Genomic DNA, 20187 nt, shown 5'->3' with positions numbered 1-20187 from the left:
AGAACGTTTATTCGCCGTTAACGAATTTATTTTGAAATATATAACCGGAAACTGTGTATCTTTTTCTCCGTATCGACACTGGTGAGTTTTGTCGCGTAACCAACACAGCGACCGGCGCTTTAGTGGAGTTTGACGTGGCACTCTGCTTGCACTGAGGGCAATAGACAGCGAAGTGGTCCAATATTCAGGTAAATACCACCCCAACAATATTTACACATGTAGCCAGCAGAAATGTGTCATTCTGTCTCAGCTGATTATTTATTTGGCGGTATTTATGTTTTAAATGCGCTTCTCGTGCAGAGGAAAACTTTGTAGTCTAATTTCCGCGTAGCTAGCAAGATGTTTTCTATCAACATGTAACGTTAATCACCACTGGACGAGGTGCTGTGCTGTCATGTTACTGCGCTGTTTCAATAAGGTGTTAAGCTACATGTTATAGCCACAATATTGTACTACAAAGAGGACAACATGTGTGCCCGTTCAGCTGAATGTGAATTGAAGGAAAGCAGGGATGCTCATATTTTTAGCCATCATAACGGTCTTTGACGTGGCAATTCTCGGAAGTGGCAGATACAATTAACTATTGAACTGGACAATAAAACCACGGTTATTTATATTTCTTTATGCTTTGTGTTTGGGTAACATGTTCCTTAATTGTTTTATTATGTAGTAATAAAGGGCTTTCATGGAGTTGTTAGTACACAGTTGTTATTTTTGTTGAGCCCTCTGTGCCGAAGTTCAACTTGTTTTATTTAGGCTACATGCCCATTGCTTTTATAACTCATTATTTACTGCGTCCCAGATGACTGAAAAACTCATAGTCCACTGACCGCCTGTAGGCCAAAACTTAGACAAGTGCAAAAGGTACAGGTTGGCTGCAACAGTTTGTTTAAATGGCCTTAATTACAGGCCTATATGGGCATTCATATTGATAGAATTATGCAAAGGTAACACTGCATATTAGCTTATTAACTGTCATTGAATTGTAGCTCTGACAGCAAAGTAGAAACGGAACAGAAACTCATGCACACTTGAAGATAGGCCTGCCTTATCTCTCAAGAAGCAATGTCAAAGGTCCATATGCCAGGAGTGTTGATGACTGCATGAGGTCAAATATCAGCTGTTGTTGGTGTGAATTTGTAAACATGCTAGATTTATGAGAGATTTAAGAGTTATATTAATAGGGAGGATGCAAACTGTCCAAAAATGGCAGTTTTTCACCAGAAATTTTCGGTTTCTATTTCCATATCATTTGTTGTCCAAATTAAGTAGAAACACTAAAGTACATGTATACATCATGCAAACTTAAAACTTAAATTTCACTCTTTCAACTTAACAGGTTGTCAAAACTCATTCATCCTGGCATGAGAAGACAGTAACAGTCATCCCATCAACATGAGTCAACAGGGTTATGTTGCTGCACCCCCGTACTCCCAGGCCCAGCCAGGGCTGGGGGGCTACCAAGGTGGATTTGGAACTGGTCCTCCACAGCCCCTCTACGGGCACTATGGGGGACCGCCTCAGGCATTTAACGCTCCACCAACAGGTAAAGGTTGTGTTTGGATTGTTTCCCAAATAACAAGGTTGTCAGGCTTTCATTTAACAAGTTCAATCTTGCCACCTAGCAAAATCTGCTCATTTATTCTTGAATTGTATCCGTTATAGCAACAAGTGCTCTCTCCCCATAACAACAATAGAAGCTCACAATTCCCAAACTTTCAGAGATGAAGTTTGCTGCTTTGTGCTGACATGAATATTTTCAAATAACAGGCCTTAAGTGGGTGCTTTACAGAATATGAGTAATGGCTCGTTAACATGTCTTAGGTGTTTTGTATCGTATCGTTCATTATGTTTTATCTGTCATGGAGTGAATTTGCGTGTCTGGCCTTTAAATAATTCATGGAGTTTACCACTGTGATAGCACACATGTGCAGTACCAGCGGCACGAGTAAAGATACAGTAACTTTATTGGCTTTATTTTAAATGTCACATGCAATGTAAAACAGCACACTGAAGCAAGCTCCGTAGGATTGAAGTGCAAGTCCTTGATTCTCAGTAGAATTACTGACATAATAAGGTCAAGACAACATCAAAGAAACTGTAATGCTGTCTTGACAACAGCATGGAGACCCACTGCAATCACAGTTGACAATGGACAGAATGGACACAGGGCAGCACTGGAACCAGATTTCTGTTTGGATCAACCATTTCAGTCAAACAAGCAAACTACACACTTAGATGTGTGTAGCTTTCCTTTAAAACAGCGGTCTCAGTCTGTATATGTCTGCATTGATGACCCTCAAAGAAGTCTGAGCTCACTTACATATCTACAGTGGAAAAGTCTATTGACAAAATAAGTAAATTCACATGCTTTGACAAGCCTTACTTTGTCTGAATATACTGTATATCAAAGGTTTGGATCTAGAATGGATTTACCTCTGATACAGTGAAGACCATACTGTACACATGGTGTCTGTTACTCACTGCAGGTATGATGAAATCACCAGTTTCCTCTGCTACCGGCATGCCTCCACCTCCTGTGGCCAGTCAGTACAATCCAAATGTCCAGCAGAATGGCGCACATCCACAGAGGTAACAATCTTTACTAAACAGCAACTAATTTTCTCTCTGAAATCAACATGAGATTATGAATGTGCAAGCATTGCAGTTGAAATACATGAAGAACGATTATCTACAGATGATGAACCATGAGAGGCTCTTTATTGTTAAACTGAGTGATTGTCAAAGTACAAAAAAGTGTTTTAATCAGCAAGGACTGGACGCAACAGATCTATTCGGACCGTGTTTTTTCATGCTGCATGTTACAGCTTCAAGCATTAAGAACATCACGAGACCACACTGTACCTGCTGTACATTAATAACCGTTCTTATATTCCTCAGATACCCTGCTCCACCAGCTGCTTCTGCTGCTTATGGACAACCTCCACAGTCTCCATACAACAGCATGGCCTCTGCGGCCCCGCCTCCAATGCAGCAACTCACCAATCAGATGAGTGCTATGAACTTTGGCAACTATGGTAAGTTTGCTATGTACTGATTTAAACAGCAGGGTGTGGCATGCATAACATCAGACAAAATAGAGCACCCAAGTAATCAGTTTTATTGATTATAATATAGAGTACAGTATTTCAGTGGAAGGAAGGAGACGGGGATTAGAAAAATGGCAGAAAGAATATACTCCCCAGATTGTATTTCTTCATTTAATTTCTCAATTGTGTAGCCCCAGGTCCCATGCAGAGCGCTCCTCCTCCACCAAGCTCTGTAGCTCAGCAGCCTTTCCAAACATCCCCTCCTCCAACAATGGGCCAGCCACAGATGCCTCCAGGCCTGCAGTCCCCTCACATGTCCCCCCAGATGTCTCCACCACAGTCACCCCCAGCAAGCATGTCAATGGCAGGCCCACCAATGGCAGGCATGGGTAGACCCTTCACTGGACCACCTCCTCCAGGACCTGGAGGTTTCCAGCAGCCTGGTCCCGGAGCTGTTGGTCCACCAGGATACCCACAGCAAGCAGGTAACTGACATTGTAAACCGTATGACGTCGTAAGACGTATTTTGAAAGAGATATTACAGCTTCTTTGACATAAGACTGTAGTGGTAGTGATACTGATTCATGGTCATTAGGTCAGTGTACAGATTCTGTGGTCAGAGGAATCAAATTGGTTAACGGAAATATTTGAAACCACACAGTAAAAACGAAAAATCTTTTCATGTAGTGTGTCTTTGATGCTTGATTCTCCTCTGAGGTTGCTCTGTGTTACAGAACAATTTTGTTTGTTGAATAGTTCAACATTTGAATAGTAATACAGAAGAGTCTGGCTGGAGAATCAATCTTTATCCCTTTGATAAACATGAAAACAATATGTTTTCATTGCTGGTATTGGAGCAGTCAGATCAGAACTTATTCTACAGCTTACATTTAGTCAACAAAACAGAGCTCTGCCGCACACAATTCATCACAAATAGCCAATAAATATAATTTAATAGCCAGTATTTCCTGTTTCAATGTACAGGTCAGTTTGGGGGACAAATGGCTGGGCCCCAGCCAGGCATGCTAGGAGCCTTCCCTGGAGCACCAGGTGGTCTGGCGGGACCACCTCAGAAGAAACTGGACCCTGACTCTGTCCCTAGCACAGTGAGTAGATGACTAATCCTCCTGGGATGGCATACCTTCACAAACTAACATACCAACTATGTCATTCCACATTTTCTATCCTGAACCAGCAGCTTATTAATTCCTCAAAAGGTGGCAAAGACATGCACATCTTATGTTTTGTTCACACTAAATATTTGTTAACATTACTGAGCACTGACATTATTACTTATATGTTGGGTAATGTAAAAGAATTAAGAAAAAGGTTGAGGAGTACAGAAAAATGGTTGGCAATATTTGTCTTCACATTTGGGCATAACTTCTCTGCTTTAGACCCAAGTCATTGAGGATGACCAAGCAAAACAAGGGGGGCAGGTCTTCAACACAAACATCAGAGGACAGGTTCCACCTCTGGTCACCACTGACTTCACAGTACAGGACCAAGGTAATAACATTTAAACTTCTCTTCGAGCACAAAATATTTGTAGTAGATGTTAATATGTAGCAACTGTAGGTGAGTATCCAAGTATCCCCATGAAAACTGTTGTCTTTTTTGGGCGTGGGGATTAAACACTTTGTTCTACAATTTCTACATATGTATACAGCCTGTGTACTTTTCGAGCACATCAAGTTCTGTCATATCTATGTAATCTGTGGTATGCACTTTATAATTTATAGGCTTTGGCTCAAAATGTAGACATTTCCTTGAGAATTGTAATTATTGACTATTTCTAGTAATGGCAAATTAAACATGGAGAGTTTTATCCCACATGTATTTCTAAGAGTTGTAGCAGAAATGTGCTTCATAATATCGATGTCATTAATCCTTCTTTTTGCTAATCCCAGGCAATGCCAGTCCCAGGTTCATACGCTGCACCACCTACTCCCTACCCTGCACCGCCGATCTGGCCAAACAGTGCCAAGTGCCCCTGGCTTCCATCATTAAACCCTTTGCCAGTTTGCCAAAGAATGAGGTAAGTCATGGTTTTACATATAACTTAGGTCAGTTGCCCCATCTAAAAAGAAAAGTTCAAATAATATCAACAATACATAATCACCTGCTAAGATAAACCAAAACAAAGAGAGAAGGACTGAATAGATTCCTAGCTTGACTGTGAAAAAGCACATTTTCCTGGTGTGCTGTAAGTCCAACTCTTGCAGGGAATGGTAGATGCTAATATACACCAGTGTCTCCCACGGATTGAGAATTTCTTTGTAGTGGTCAGCCTTGTGTTGGGAAGCATCCATCGCTTGAGTAGGCTGGTTTACAGCATTGTGTCCAGAGTTTTGATGATTTTTTTCCCACTCTGTATGTTTAGTACAGATATACACACATATTTTAAACCAGTCTGCACTTTTTGCATTTCCATGCAGACTTTTGAAAGGAAAGAAAATAATACAATACAAAAAAATCTTTCTGGGTGGGCCATATAGAAATTCAATATGTGGCAGACATTACATGCAAAACATTCATCCCACACCAAAGCATTTCTATCCTTAGAGTCCACTGTGTCATCTCAAGAATGACGTATGAAACTTATAAGAACACTTTTGGGAGACTGTGTTTTTCTGTAGTCGGAACACCAAATTATCGCATTTCCCATGGAGGATTTTGTTATATTCTCCGCTTTGAGTCTCACATTTAAATCCAGCTGTTACAGCAGTTCTCAGGTCGTTCAAGTCTTAATTGAGACATGTTTTCATATATGACTTCCTACTGTGGCATTTACCTGTAGGGTAGAGAATGGTACATTTGCTTTTATTTTACTTATAAGATTATTAAAAAATAAAAGTCAAATTGGGACGGTAGAATATGCAACCACCAAATGTACTTCTCCTTTGATAGATGTCTCTGTGTACTATAAAAGTTTATTTGTCCCGTGAATGACCTCCTTTTGGATCATATGTGATCCAAGAATCCTGCCTTAGATATTTTCCCCCTCCACTCGCCTTGTCTCAGGCACCAGTTGGCCTTTTTAGGCAATGTTAGCTCTCTCTCTCATCAGGCTTTAGGCTAATTAGCTAATGTCAGATCTGCAGGGACCACTGAAGAAGAAAGGAGGTTTATAGAAAAGGAATCAAACTTTGATTCCATCTAGTGCAGCATGGAGCATATTCACACTGCAATTACACCAAAATAGTCAAACGTGCTTCATAACTCAAAAGAGCATGCTGTTGTCCTTGGATGCTGTATGCATTGTTTTGTGATCCAACAGGTTTTGTTCTCTGCACCAGGTAAACAGCCCACTTCAACACTTCTACTCTCCACCTTGAAGTCTCCAGTCTAATAATAAATCTGCTTGCTGCTTCGTCTGCATGTGTTTTATGGTAGTTGAGTTCATTTGAAGAAAACATTTTCAATTAATGTGGTGTCAAAGCTTGCAGGGAGTCTTAAATAAACAGTAGTCTGCGTCATCTGCAGGCCTGCATACGGTACTCAGTAACAGTGCTGTGGTATGTGTATTAAACAGCTTCATGCTAAGCATTTACATTCCACGTTCTGTATATGAAAGTGCAATGTGTTTTGTTTGGGTGCCATGGAATCACAGCTGCTTCAGACAAAGCAGAGTTTACATGGATATAGAGTACAGTGTGTGCAAGAGTATGGTCCAAGTGCAGTAAATATTGCACTGTTGAAAACATGGGAAACATCGCAGGGAATGTAGACACTTAAAAGTCATCCTCCAAAAAAAACATGATCCTACATTGTATATTAGATGTGCTTTTCTGTACACACTGAAGAATGTAGTTTAGATCTTAAAGCTGTTACAGTCATCAATTTCCTTTTAAGAAACAGTTATTTGAGTTGTTTTTTTTTAATACAAGGGGCTTTTTTAATTTGGAACAGCTGTTGAAAACTTGACCAAAGTGCCTTTTTGTGTCTGTCCCTGTGTAGACTCCTCTATATGTTGTGAACCATGGTGAAACAGGCCCAATCCGCTGCAATCGATGCAAGGCCTACATGTGTCCCTACATGCAGTTTATCGATGGAGGTCGTCGCTACCAGTGTGGTTTCTGCAACTGTGTCAATGAAGGTACAGTCCAATGCAAAAAAAAAAAAAGCTACGTCATCCTGAACATGTTAAGCAGCCAGAAAAAGATACATCACGCTGACTTTTGAAATCATAAAGGAAAGTTATTTAATTTAAAGAACAAGAATACAGGTCAACATTAAACTATGGATATACTGTGCAGATTTCTATATTCAATTTAATTTCTTTGTCTTACCCTAGTGCCAGTCTTCTATTTCCAACATCTTGACCATGTGGGCCGGAGGGTGGACTTCTATGAGAGGCCTGAGCTGTCCCTGGGGTCCTACGAGTTTGTAGCCACCCTGGAATACTGCAAGGTGCAGAACAACTACTAAACATCTGTTGACTACTATTCAATACACATTATGCAGAGTGGATTCTTTGCTGGTGTAAAGTAGAGTTAAAAAAAAAAAACAGATTTAACACCGAAAGTGTCATAAAAGATTTGTCACTTGAAATAGATGGTTCTCACTGATGTCTGCATCTACAGGATTGCATTACTGTTTTTTCTGAAGGCCCTTTTGGCACCCTCTATTATTCATCACAAGCTGATTATATCAAAACTGAATGCCGGAACAGAAAGAGTTCGGCTCAGTTCTTTTGCAAGCGATGCCAACCAGCTGCATGTCCCCATGGAGGCTGTGGCTGTTGAGAACAACATTAGAGGGCCTATTTTTGCTCTGTTTATTAAGACTTATAAACAGCCTGTGCAGCCAGCTATTAGACAAAAGCCTGCAAGTTGAGTGTCTTGTCATGGGTTTTACACTGTGGAAACAGAACAATGTCTTACTGACAATTACAACCCCGTGATATGCTATGATTAAAGCCTTAATTTAGAGGATCCAGGAGTGAGATAATCAATCATTTGTTTGCTCATGACCACTTTATTCAAGAGTTTAAGTTTGCACAAGGAACATTTTTTCTCATTTCCTTTTTAAATTAGGTATTTTATGCTGCACACCTGTCAAGCCATGTTACCCTGGAAAGTTTTTAAAATAGCAACAAATTCTTTACACCTGCTGCCTTCTTCTCACACAGAACAACAAGCCTGCGAATCCTCCTGCCTACATCTTTATGATTGACGTGTCCTACAACAACATTAAAAGTGGACTGGTCAAACTGATATGTGATGAGCTGAGGACTCTACTGGAGAATCTGCCCAGGTACACACAATAAATCAGAAAAACACAAACACACACAGTACAGGTAGGAATATAATGTGTATCATCTGCATCATCTACATTAGGTGCTATGTAGGGTTGCATAATTAATCAAATTATTATCGAAATTGCAATATGGCTAAGTGCAATATGGCTAATTGCAGAAGCTGCAATTTTTGATGAATGTAAAATGTGTGACAAAACAGCCTTATAATGAAGTACTGTAGTGCTGCAGAGATGCCCTGGCTCATAAATGTTGTTCTCCAGATGTAAGAAAATATGTTTGTTTGGTAGAGACCACAACAAATGTCACATCATCATGATTTGTATGAAATGAAAATTAGGATGCAAAAATTATCATTCCCTCTAATCGTGAATCATATTGCAATCGTATATATCTGTCAAAATAATTGCAATATGATTATTTTACCATATTGTGCAGCCCTAGTGCTATGCATCTTCTATACCGACTCGTAGAGGACAGTGTAATAGACTGCTGTCCACTAATAGAAATTCAGGGTGGATTGCAGAACTTCCACCATCACCACTTTTCCACAAACATAGACCATATGCTCAACACATTCCCAGAATCTGTTTACAATGTAAAACTAAATGCTGTTAATACAGTTCACATCCAACACAATATGCCTTGCCAAATAAGGACTTCCCTCAAGTCTTAAACATTAAGCCAACTATTTGTTCTCATCAGCTGAATACTCTTGCATGAAGTTTTGCAGATGGTGGGTATCTGTTAGGGAGTGCGCCGAGGCTGCCAAAAATGGAAAATATCATAGTGCAGGCTCTCATCTCTGAAAGGGATCCAAAACAAAAACAAAACAAAAAGCTTTATCGTACAGACAACTCTTTTGTGGTAAGCATTTCCCCCGGAAGTGAGTTTTTGATCTATCATGGAGGAGAGGATGATGTACTTCACCTGCTTACTCCTAAAATAACCACTTCATTAGTGCCAGCAGTATAATATATCCATATTTGTCTGCTGCCATGACATCATCCTTAAAACACTTAGTAGAAGCGTACTCCAGTTAAGACCCCTCTTCAGCTGTGTTTGTATCTTTACTTTTGTTTTTACAGGCTCTAAATTAAAGCATTTGGACACCCTGCATTTTTATATGGTTCATGTAATTCTGCAGTATTTTCCAAATGCATGTTTAATTCACTCAAGATAAAGCTAGAATCCGGTTTAAGTAAATGCAGATGTAGACATAGGCTTTTTTTTTTTTTAATCATCGCTGGTATTTTTTAATCACTGTCTGGTATGAGAGAACAAAATCAACTCATCCCTTCTGAATCTGTTATTCACAACAGCACCTGTGACTAATGTTCGTAGAGGAGCTGTGGGCTCATGGTTGACCAGTGGCATATTTACTTCAAAGGTTTTTGCATTAATAGTTTCAAGCCACATTACATGTTTCTTAGTGTGTCTGTATGATTTAAGAAGAGAGACCTACAAACTGCAGTTGGCAGTGTCAGTAAAGAATGCTTTTAAATTACTATGATGGTGAAAGGTTTTGATGTATGGTTTTGGTTCAACCTAGCTACCAGTTCCACACCCCAGTTCAGAGTGTTCTGGTAAATGTCAGGGGTTTTCATGTCTTTATTTCTTTCTACAGTCAAAATACATTTTTTTTAGTAACAATTTATTTTACAGGTCAGTAATTTCTTAATACTTTTCCATGGAAAATGTAAAATAAAGCATTGCCCCTTCTTCTAACAGTGTAAATCTAGAAGCAAGTTGACTGTAATACTGAGAAAAAGACAAAGAGAAAAAAATAGCAGGCATGACTCACAAGTACATGGGTTTAGTTGTTTTCTTCACCAACTAACATGTGCTTGGCTTTTTTAAACCTGTAGCAGCTTTCCTTCCTCTCTCGTTGGATCACCACTTAGGACATTATCTTAAACATTAATAAACAAGTCCATCTGGGATGTTATTCCACTCCTTGGTGAATGTTTATACTTGCCATTTTGACATGGTTGGGAAAAGGCCCTTTTATTTGGAATAGTGCTTGAAAGGGTTGGCCATTTTCTGTTGTGTTATCGTTTGCTCTAGGAGAGTGCCAATTTAAGTAACTGCTTCTATGCTTTATTATTATCATAGAACAGGGGTGTTATGGTGGTAGTAGAAATATAAAAGAGGTCCTGAAAGCAGTCATGCAGTAAGATCTTGGCAATGACTGCAGGACGACAGTGGATTCTTGTAAACATGACAGCAAGCACGAACACAGCTCTGACATCTTGGACAAAATTGAATTTATACACTGCACACATGCAGCCATTGTAGATAGCATTTCAACGGACTTACTAGAGACATCCTGGAATTCACTGATGCTTGTTCTCCCTCACCAGAGAGGACGGTATGGAGAGCTCGGCAATTAAGGTCGGCTTTGTCACCTACAACAAGGTTCTCCACTTCTACAACGTGAAGAGCGCCTTGGCCCAGCCCCAGATGATGGTGGTTTCAGACACAGCAGAGATGTTTGTCCCGCTGCTCGATGGCTTCCTCGTCAACTATCAGGACTCGAGGGCCGTTATCTCCAAGTAAGATATAACTTTTCATTAATTTGTGGAAGAACTGTTTATCTTGGATGCCCCATGCAGTAGAGGGAAGAGAGAACTAGGCATGTTGTCCCCAGGAATTCTGAGTTTAATCCAGCTAAACAAAATAAATGTTAGTTTATTTTTATATCACTGGACGGGAAACTGTTGAATTTGTTATGGAGGTTAACAACAATCTTTTTGAAGTAAACAAACAATGCGTGAGAGACAAAATACTGAATCAGTGTTGTGCAATGATGTGACTAAATGTACATTTTAACATGACATTGTCATGTTGCATTCAACAAGGCAGTGAGAACAATGTGACATGTCTTTGTTCTTCTAAAGTAAATCAAAATACAGTAGATGAGTCTACTGCAAGTCAGCTGGCTGTGAGATATAACGACCAAGCCATAATCCTGTCCCTCTTCTCTCTAGCCTCCTGGATCAGATCCCTGATATGTTTGCAGACACCAACGAGAGTGAAACGGTCTTTGCCCCCGTCATCCAGGCCGGCGTGGAGGCATTCAAGGTTAGCCACAGTGTGACATCTGTCAACGTGAAGTGGGAGACTATGCAGCCTCCCTGCAGCATGTGTGGCTGCTATAGGTTTGGATGTAGACTGTCCTCCGTCATTAGCACAACAAGCCACATTTGATTAGCAGCAGTGTTTCTCAATCTAACACCCTGGTCTCTTTTAATGTTTTATCATTTTTAGTCACTATATGCATGTGTGTTTTCAATAAAATGTAGTGCAGCCAAAACACACAACGGTGTTTGTATAAAAAGGGCAACCAATTTAAATTGGAACGAAAGAAAAATTGCACCCAGCCACACAAGATTGTTTCAATTTGTCAAAATATTTCACATGTATTGCTCACCCCAACTTTAGCATTGACGCCTGAACTCATTCAACCTACCAACTCAGCAAAATGGGTTTTTTTTTTTCCCTCCTTCTGATATGTTTGTGTTTACCAGTGATATGAGGTCAGTCTTTTGGAGCACAGTAAAGGAAAAGTTCACACACAGCTTTTAATTGGAAGCAGTTGTGACATTACACAACAACAAAGAGCCCGAGGCTTATTTATTTGTTCATGCCTGTCCATGTTCAGATTTTTAGTTTGGGCATTGCTTACATCTTTTCTTTATCAGTTTATTTTGCGACAGAGGGGAGTACTCTGTAAATAAAGTTTATTATTATGAGGAGAATTGGATCCTCTGCAGGAGTGGAATTTTGCACCTTGTGACCTCACGATTTCATTGTAAAGCTATAAACAACACATCACAACAACACAATCATCTTTTTGAGACCTTTCCTCTCTCCTGTCATCATCCTCTCCCCTTCAGGCAGCAGAATGTAGCGGAAAGCTCTTCATCTTCCAGTCCTCCATGCCCACTGCCGAAGCTCCTGGCAAACTGAAGAACAGGGATGACAAGAAGCTGGTCAACACCGAGAAAGAGAAAGTGAGTAGCTTTTAGTGGTGAGTGAAGTTGGATGTAGACTAAAGCTTCTTGACTCCGTGTGTCTAAACAGTTCGCTGCACTTCATCGCAGGTCATTTCTCACTCACCATTCCATCTTATACAAAAAGGTGGGATGGTCGTCCTTAACAAACAGAAGGGAGCAGCATTGTATCTATCTGTGTAAATAAAGGATTCAATTAAACTTGTGTTGTACAGCTTGTTCTCCAAATACAGACTGCTGGCAGTTGTAGATTGAGTAAAAGCTCAGTGCAGGCCAGGGCTCAATTTACTTGCAGTAAGCATAGGAATTAGAAATTTCTATAACATTTTCAAAACTGCAAATCTTTTTTTCTATAAAGAGGTGTCATACCAAATTTTATAAATACCTTCCATTACAATAAACTTAAGTTTTGAACTTGATTTTGAAATAATTGAAACTTGTACTCATCTGCATGAATGGAGAAGGGTGTAGTGGGTGCTATCTTTAAGCTACTACAGGGGACAGCTGACTTACCCTAATTCAATTCTGTTTTTTCCTCAGACCCTGTTCCAGCCTCAGAAAGGAGTGTATGAGCAGCTGTCTAAGGACTGTGTGGCACAGGGCTGCTGTGTGGATCTCTTCCTCTTCCCCAGCCAGTACGTGGACTTGGCAACCATGGCTGATGTGCCCTCGCACACCGGAGGCTCCGTCTACAAGTACAACAACTTCCAGGTACAACATTCGGCAGGCATACCTGTTTACAGTAGCACGTAAAGGATGTGAACAGTTTTCAATTTTTATTTCTTGTCATTACACTGAGAAGTCATAATTTACCACATGGGCAAAGGCATGTGCAGCCTAATAAAAGCTAGTTGTAGCCACAAAATGACTTCAGCGCAGTACCCACAGTCTATTATAGACCTGTCCCATAGGACTGGTGGAACAAGCATGGGAAATTGCTCCAAACTATACAAACACACCACATACTAAGGCAGTACAATGTAGTTTACCACACATGGCCTAAACCTACACTGAAATACGTTTTAAATAACATTAAGTACATTGTAGGCATTAATCACATAACAGTATCTGTCATTAAGAGCTACAGCATTTTATCACTCCATAAAAACTAAATCATCTCATTTAGTGTTTATTTATTTTTTACTTCTGCCCTAACTGACATTCCAGTCAATCATCTCTCTTGGTATTAGACTACATTACCTGTGTTAAGGTACATGTAGTCTGCTTGTAGTTGGTACGGGACCAAATTGTGACAACACTGCCATCTGCTGGTTGAAGCTTATGCACATACTCTATTTGCTGCTGACTCAAATGTACTCGGATGTTGTCAGGTGGAGACAGACGGGGAGCATTTCCTGAGAGACCTGAGGAAAGACGTGGAGAAGAGCATCGGATTTGATGCCATCATGCGTGTTCGTACCAGTACAGGTAAGGAATAGAATGAGACTTTAGCATTTAGTTTGTAATTAACCCAGGTGCTACAAGGAGATAACCTCTCAGTAATTAACATTTTTGTGTGCGTCTGCCCTCAGGCTTCAGAGCCACAGACTTCTTTGGTGCCATCCATATGAACAACACCACAGATGTAGAGATGGCAGCTGTGGATTGCGACAAGGCTGTGACTGTAGAATTCAAGCATGACGACATGCTCAGCGAGGAGACCGGGGCACTCATGCAGGTATGCGCCTTTTAAAAATGTGCCATATTTGCAGTTGCTCTCGGTTTTATCAGGAGTCAAATCCCTCAGGTCTGGTTCTAACTTTTGTTGGCACCCCATTTCCCAGTGTGCCTTGCTCTACACCACCATCAACGGGCAGCGACGTCTCCGCATCCACAACCTCAATCTGAACTGCAGCTCGCAGTTGTCAGAGCTGTACAAGAGCTGCGAGACTGATTCACTCATCAACTTCTTTGCCAAATCAGGTGACTGTCCTTTCACATTTATCGGTACTAAAATTCAGTCTCTTCCACACTTATGGTTTAATTTTTATCTTTAATTAAAAGTTTGCATACTCCACAGCCACACATACGATATTGAAACATCCTTTGCTGTGCACGTACCTTGATAGTGAAACAGGATAGTAATACAGGAAGAAAGTGTTTTATTCTGATTCTTAAACAGTCCATTAGTTGAATCCCATACAGTCTGCTCTGTGGGTGTAATGTAGCGCAGACGTAGCCTGCTGATCTACTGCAGTATCATCCTGACCTTTGTTGAATTTACCTCATGCATCACTTGATAATCTACTCATGCTTGCAGATTTATGAGTAAAAGAAGAATGAGTAAGCAATAAGGACCACATGTTTCACATAAAGTACAGATGACACTGAGCCTTTCTGTAATCTGCACACAGCGAGCCTCGAGTACAGCTGTATTACTGACCTTCAGTTGCCTCCTTTCATTGGTCCTGCTACTCCTCAGTTCCCTTGTGCGCTCTTTCTTCTCCTGCCTGAATTTTTTTTCCCATCTTTTTGTGTTTTACTCCCCTTACTTACTAACTCCTTAGCTGTCAGTTAGGCCTCTGCGTCCCTCTCCTCCCCCTCTCCTGTCTTTTAACCGGCCTTTTTTCATGCCCGCTCAGCTTACCGTGCCATGTTGAACCAGCCTCTAAAGAATGTGAGGGAGATCCTGGTCAACCAGACAGCCCACATGCTGGCCTGCTACAGGAAGAACTGTGCCAGCCCCTCCGCTGCCAGTCAGGTCAGTGCAGGACAGCACCTGCAATGACATTTGTTGAATTTAGGCTTTGACTTGAGGATGCAAAGAGCTCCCTGATGTGCATATGTGATACAACACATTTTGGATTATGGATTGAGTGTCTGTAACTAAAGATTTTATTATACATCGATTGTATGTGTCTAATGTTTTTATGCCTGTATCCATATGTAGCTGATCCTGCCTGACGCCATGAAGGTGTTTCCAGTCTACATGAACAGTCTGATGAAAACTGCTCCCTTGGTTGGCAGCACAGAGCTCTCAACAGACGACAGAGCCCATCAAAGGCTGTCGGTCATGGCCATGGGGGTGGAGGACTCACAGCTGCTGCTCTACCCACGCCTCACCCCACTGGTAGGGGATGAACTCACACACACTGAGTGTACAGTAACTTCTTTGGGACACTCAGTATCTTTTCATACTTTTTTCAATTACTCTGTTGAGATGAATCCACTCATATGCATTTATCTCCTACTGAGTCCTCTCTTTAAATCCACATCAGTGACGTTTGTACATCAAGAGGGATTTTTAATCTTTGAGACATTTTGTAAGTCAAAATCAGGACGAATCTTGACTAACTAATATTTAGATCATTTCGCATATAGAAGGGAATGTGTGTATTTACCTTGTGGGTGGAAATTTCCTGAAGAATCGTCTTCAGGACTGCAAGTGCTTTGTGAACTCTCCCATTTCAGTGGGAAATGTCAGACAATGTTGTAATCTAATAAATGTTCTTTCTTTCAGCACAACATGGACGTTAACAGTGAGGCTCTGCCCGCTCCAGTGCGCTGTTCGGAGGAGCGTCTGACAGACTCTGGTGTGTTCCTGCTGGAGAACGGCCACTCCATGTTTCTGTGGCTGGGCCAAGCGAGCCCACCAGACCTCATCCAGAACATCTTTAACCTGCCCTCCCTCGCCCACCTGCAAGGACACATGGTCAGAATTAATTTAATAGCACTTTGACCTCATCATATTCATAACCAAATGAAACACTATCTGTTTTTAGATGAGGCATTTTCTTACCTCTGTGGTGCCTGGAGGCATTACAGTATCGTAAGAGAATGTCTGGATGTTTAGTTAGGCAATATGCCTTGGAATTACAAATTCACTTTTCAGAAATAGACACTTCATAACTCAGAAAAAGGTTGAATTCGTAATAAAATCTTACATCTGACCATGATTTGATCCAATATTGATACATCCAAATAGTAGATCCGCAAGGTTAACCTGTAAAATGAGCTAAACTGATTGAGTCAACAATACTGTAATTAAACACACAAAGTTTGAAGATGATTTACAATAAGATTTATTTTCAAGGCAGAACTCGAACAACACTTCAACATGTGGTACTGGTGCATAAGAGTAGGAAGTAGAGCAGGAATGTGTCAAAGTAGGCTGACAGTAGTCAGTATTAGTTTTTCAAAGAAAGTAGCAACTTCTTTTAGCATTGTTTTTGATGGTTTTTTGTATTGTGATCTCAACTATATAAGTCAAGGATGTTTGCTTCCCATCCTCTAATCAATACAACATGATGTAGCAATGTTCTTTTATACCTCTAAGTATAATACGTGTTGAACTAGTGCCAGTGACTTATTAACCATTATTATTATTATTATCATTATCATCATCATTATTGTGTTTTTCAGTGCGCACTGCCAGAACTGGACAACCCATTGTCAAAGAAGGTCCGGTCCATCATCGATGGCCTGCTTGAAAAGAGGCCGAACTCAATGAAGGTAAGATATCCAGAGCAGCAACATACTCCTAAAAGCCTTTGTTTAAACAAACACGCCTTTTCTCCTAATACATTTTTAAACTTAGAGAAACCAAATTTATTAATACTGGAGAAAACGTTTTGGTTTAGGTAACTCAGGGTAGACTACATTTTAGTGTCCATGATGATCTCTGCCTCCATCTAGTGGAGCTAGTAAGTAAATACGTCCCTCCACAACAGCTACAACGGCATCATTTACTATGTTTGATTTTTATTATTGACCGCATTACTGTGTAAATGGATAGGCTAAATGTTTAAGAGTTAAAAAAATAACAGTTTTTGAGAACCAGCTCTTGTTGGTACATTTCATTGCTGTTGAGTAACCCCAAGCACTGCAGGCCCAGTGCTATTGAGCAGTTAGCATGGGTCAGTTGCAGGGTACGAATTAGTTAATAATAATAAAATGTATTACTCTAAATTTATAGAGGGCCATGCAATCCCAATCCTTCAGATGAAGCAAAACAGATATGAATGACGTAAAATCGGAACCATTAGTTATATGTCAACATTTTGAAGTACGAAGATCAATGTGCTCGTGGGACACAACTGGTAAATGTAAAACTCCTACTAACCTGCATTTGGACAGCAAACAGATCACATTTGCTTACTTCCCCCCAGCTCCAAATTGTGAGACATAAGGACAAACCAGAGATGCTGTTCCGTCAGTTCCTGGTGGAGGATAAAGGCCTGCACGGTGGAGCCTCCTACATGGACTTCCTTTGCTACGTTCACCGAGAGATCAGGCAGCTGCTCACTTAACCCCCAACACTTGGCCTCAGTGTCCCCTTACCGACCGGCCCGGGAGAAACACGGCATCTAACGGACAAATGCACAAATCTCACAGGGTCAGTCTCAGTTGGCTGCGTTTGAATCTTAAGGACGGTCCACAGAAAGAAACATTTTTATGTTTTACAAAGACAAAGAGGAAGAAACGAGGAACCAGGGAGAGCCTTCTGAGATTTAACCTTGAGAGTCCAAAGCTGCCTTTCCAATATGTTTTATTCATCCTTTAGTTTACACACAGTATGATCTTCAAATAATCGCTTGTCACTGAAATGAAATCACATCCAGCATTTCCCGCACAGATGCTTGTGTGTGATGGACTGTGGAGACTGGAATGACATCAGTGCCTGAGGCTGGAATGCATTTAGGCATAAAGCCCATTGGCAAAAGCAATACAAGACATATCTCCACTGTGCATTTCACTTTGTAGATTTCCAGTATCAAGACAAGGGGTTATTTGTGGGCAATACTGTAGATGTTCACTTTGAAACTCAATAAAGTTCGCCAGTCTTTGTTATACATGACTTTCTCCCGTGAAAACTAAATATGTAAGGAGTCTCAGTAACTCATTTTAAAATCTTAGTTTCTTTTTTAAATAATAAATGCTCAAAGAAATTTTCCAGTATTTAAACAACTTCTAGAGGTTTCTACATTTTATCACACTTTTGCTGTCCTAATGGTAAATGTACTAAAATAAACATTTAAAGTTTATCCACAGTAACAGGTACTTTATAATTTAGTGTAAACAATGCAGAAATAAAAGCCTCTGCTGCCAGGACTGAAAATGATTCCTGTCATTACACCATGAGTGATTCAAAGCATTCCATTCACACATGCCCACACCAAAAAAAGATCTCATTCTTTTACCATTTATAGCAGATTTTTGATCTTCAGTGTGCAGTGACGCAGAAAACGTTTTGTTTTGGTGTTCTGAGGATACAATGAAATGAACACAGCTGTTGCTCTACATAGAGAATGAGGACCAACCCATGTGTCCTGATGAAAAATGACACTTTTTTTCTGCATTGTAGTAGTCAGAATTGGAATTGGAATTGAAAAGGGATGCTGAAGGGAGACTTATTTAAAATTTGTAATGTGAAAGAGGAATGGACCGCTAATGGGAAGAAGTCTAGGGACCAAATATGAAGCTATTCCCTAAAACCACCACACAACAAACTTATAATTATACTTTCCAACAACCACCAGCTGACTTTCAGAACAAACAAAAAGCAGTTTACATCTGTCAGGATGCCAAAATCCATACCAAAAGTGTCAGGGGAATTGTAAAATGATGTTACTATTGGATCATCAGATTTTGACTTTTAGTGTGAAAGAAGCTCTCGGTTCAACCTAAATTCAGTAAAATCGTGTTACACCAATAACTATAATCTGCAAAATTGTCTTTAATGATGGTATGTAACATTTCAGTCTTGAGTTTCAGCACAGTAACAGCATTATACTGTATTGCATTGATTGTTTTTATACAAAGGTAATTGCTTCAGTGTAATTCATGTATGCATTTGATAAATATTGTATGATTCTGTGTGTGTGTGTGTGTGTGTGGCCTACAAAAAGTCTTTTTGTACATGAAACACACAACTTGTGTTTTCAAAATATTACCATCTGCCTTAAGTTGATATAATAGTTGTTTAAAAAAAAATGTCCTAGAGGTCTATGGCTGATTTCAATCTGGTTTGTATGCAAACCTACCTCAGGTAATTTGAGTACCTTACTATTTTAAGTTGGAAGAAGTGACTTCAGTTTAACTGGAAAGATAGACGGTTGGTTTTTTGGAGTAGACTTGTGGAAATTCATGGACTTGGTGTTGCCATGTATATTTTATTCCAAACTCTCAACAAATTTTGTCTGAATTAAATTCTTGACATAACTGTTGTTGCTCAGATTTTTTTCCCCTAGCGTTGTACAGTACAGAAAATTGATCGGACAAAAAATTAAACAAGTTATCTTTAAGCGTGAAGATGTTTGTCTGAATATTCAACACAGAAAACCCTCTGACCTGCTGTCATAGAAAATATATTCATTGTAAAATCCCTAGACATAATTCACTGCAAGCCAGAAGTACTGTATCTAAGGTAGCGCTAATCAGGTTTTACACATTCAGTCTGCTGATTGATCGTCTTCTGTCACAGTGTCCAAGATTTCGATTTACATTTACACAAAAATTATTTAAGATTTAAGTACAAGGACACTATCCAAAATGAACACTAAAAATCAATTTACACACACATCAAAAAAGATAAATTTTGTTTCATGAGCTCTAATCCAAACCAGGTGAATTGTCCTAGTGTGTGTTATCTCCTTGCCACCAAGAGGGGGCGCCACATGACTCTTCTTCAGTCAGAAATGATTCAGAATAAAGTGCTTTTTGATCCACAAAATGATCTGCTTATGTTGGACAATACATTTCCTCCATAAAAGGTCATCATGAAGCATTTTATGTCAAACTAATTTAACATGCACCAGTATTGTAACACTTGTAAAGACAGAACTTCAGTTGTTCTGATCTGAAGTTCATTATGTGTCATGGCGTAGCTGACAGAGAGGCCCTCTGGTCATCACAGAATCAA

The 20187-nt window shown here is 40.0% G+C and overlaps 1 protein-coding gene and 1 long non-coding RNA gene across 2 annotated transcripts; one reads left to right on the top strand and one right to left on the bottom strand.

The window, feature by feature from the left end:
* Positions 1-45: 45 nt before the first annotated feature.
* On the top strand, positions 46-19487 carry sec24d (SEC24 homolog D, COPII coat complex component). The gene is made up of 23 exons (XM_044183617.1): positions 46-188; positions 1340-1546; positions 2490-2592; positions 2902-3038; positions 3242-3535; positions 4035-4156; positions 4448-4559; positions 4961-5088; positions 7011-7149; positions 7348-7463; positions 8185-8309; positions 10674-10865; positions 11301-11394; positions 12210-12326; positions 12867-13037; positions 13658-13754; positions 13859-14004; positions 14111-14249; positions 14909-15027; positions 15217-15396; positions 15787-15978; positions 16689-16778; positions 17435-19487. The coding sequence occupies exons 2-23, from the start codon at positions 1396-1398 to the stop codon at positions 17573-17575; spliced, it is 3105 nt and encodes a 1034-aa protein (XP_044039552.1). The 5' UTR covers positions 46-188; positions 1340-1395; the 3' UTR covers positions 17576-19487.
* Positions 12354-13643, bottom strand: LOC122870036. Its single transcript, XR_006376483.1, has 3 exons — positions 13527-13643; positions 12840-13059; positions 12354-12501 (listed from the first exon to the last, which is right to left on the bottom strand). It is a non-coding gene; the product is annotated as an uncharacterized LOC122870036 (long non-coding RNA).
* Positions 19488-20187: the final 700 nt, after the last annotated feature.

This window comes from Siniperca chuatsi, linkage group LG22 (genome assembly GCF_020085105.1).
Source record: "Siniperca chuatsi isolate FFG_IHB_CAS linkage group LG22, ASM2008510v1, whole genome shotgun sequence".
Lineage (NCBI taxonomy): Eukaryota > Metazoa > Chordata > Actinopteri > Centrarchiformes > Sinipercidae > Siniperca > Siniperca chuatsi.
The sequence above is the reverse complement of the archived record's forward strand: the minus strand, read 5'-3'. Positions and strand labels throughout refer to the sequence as shown.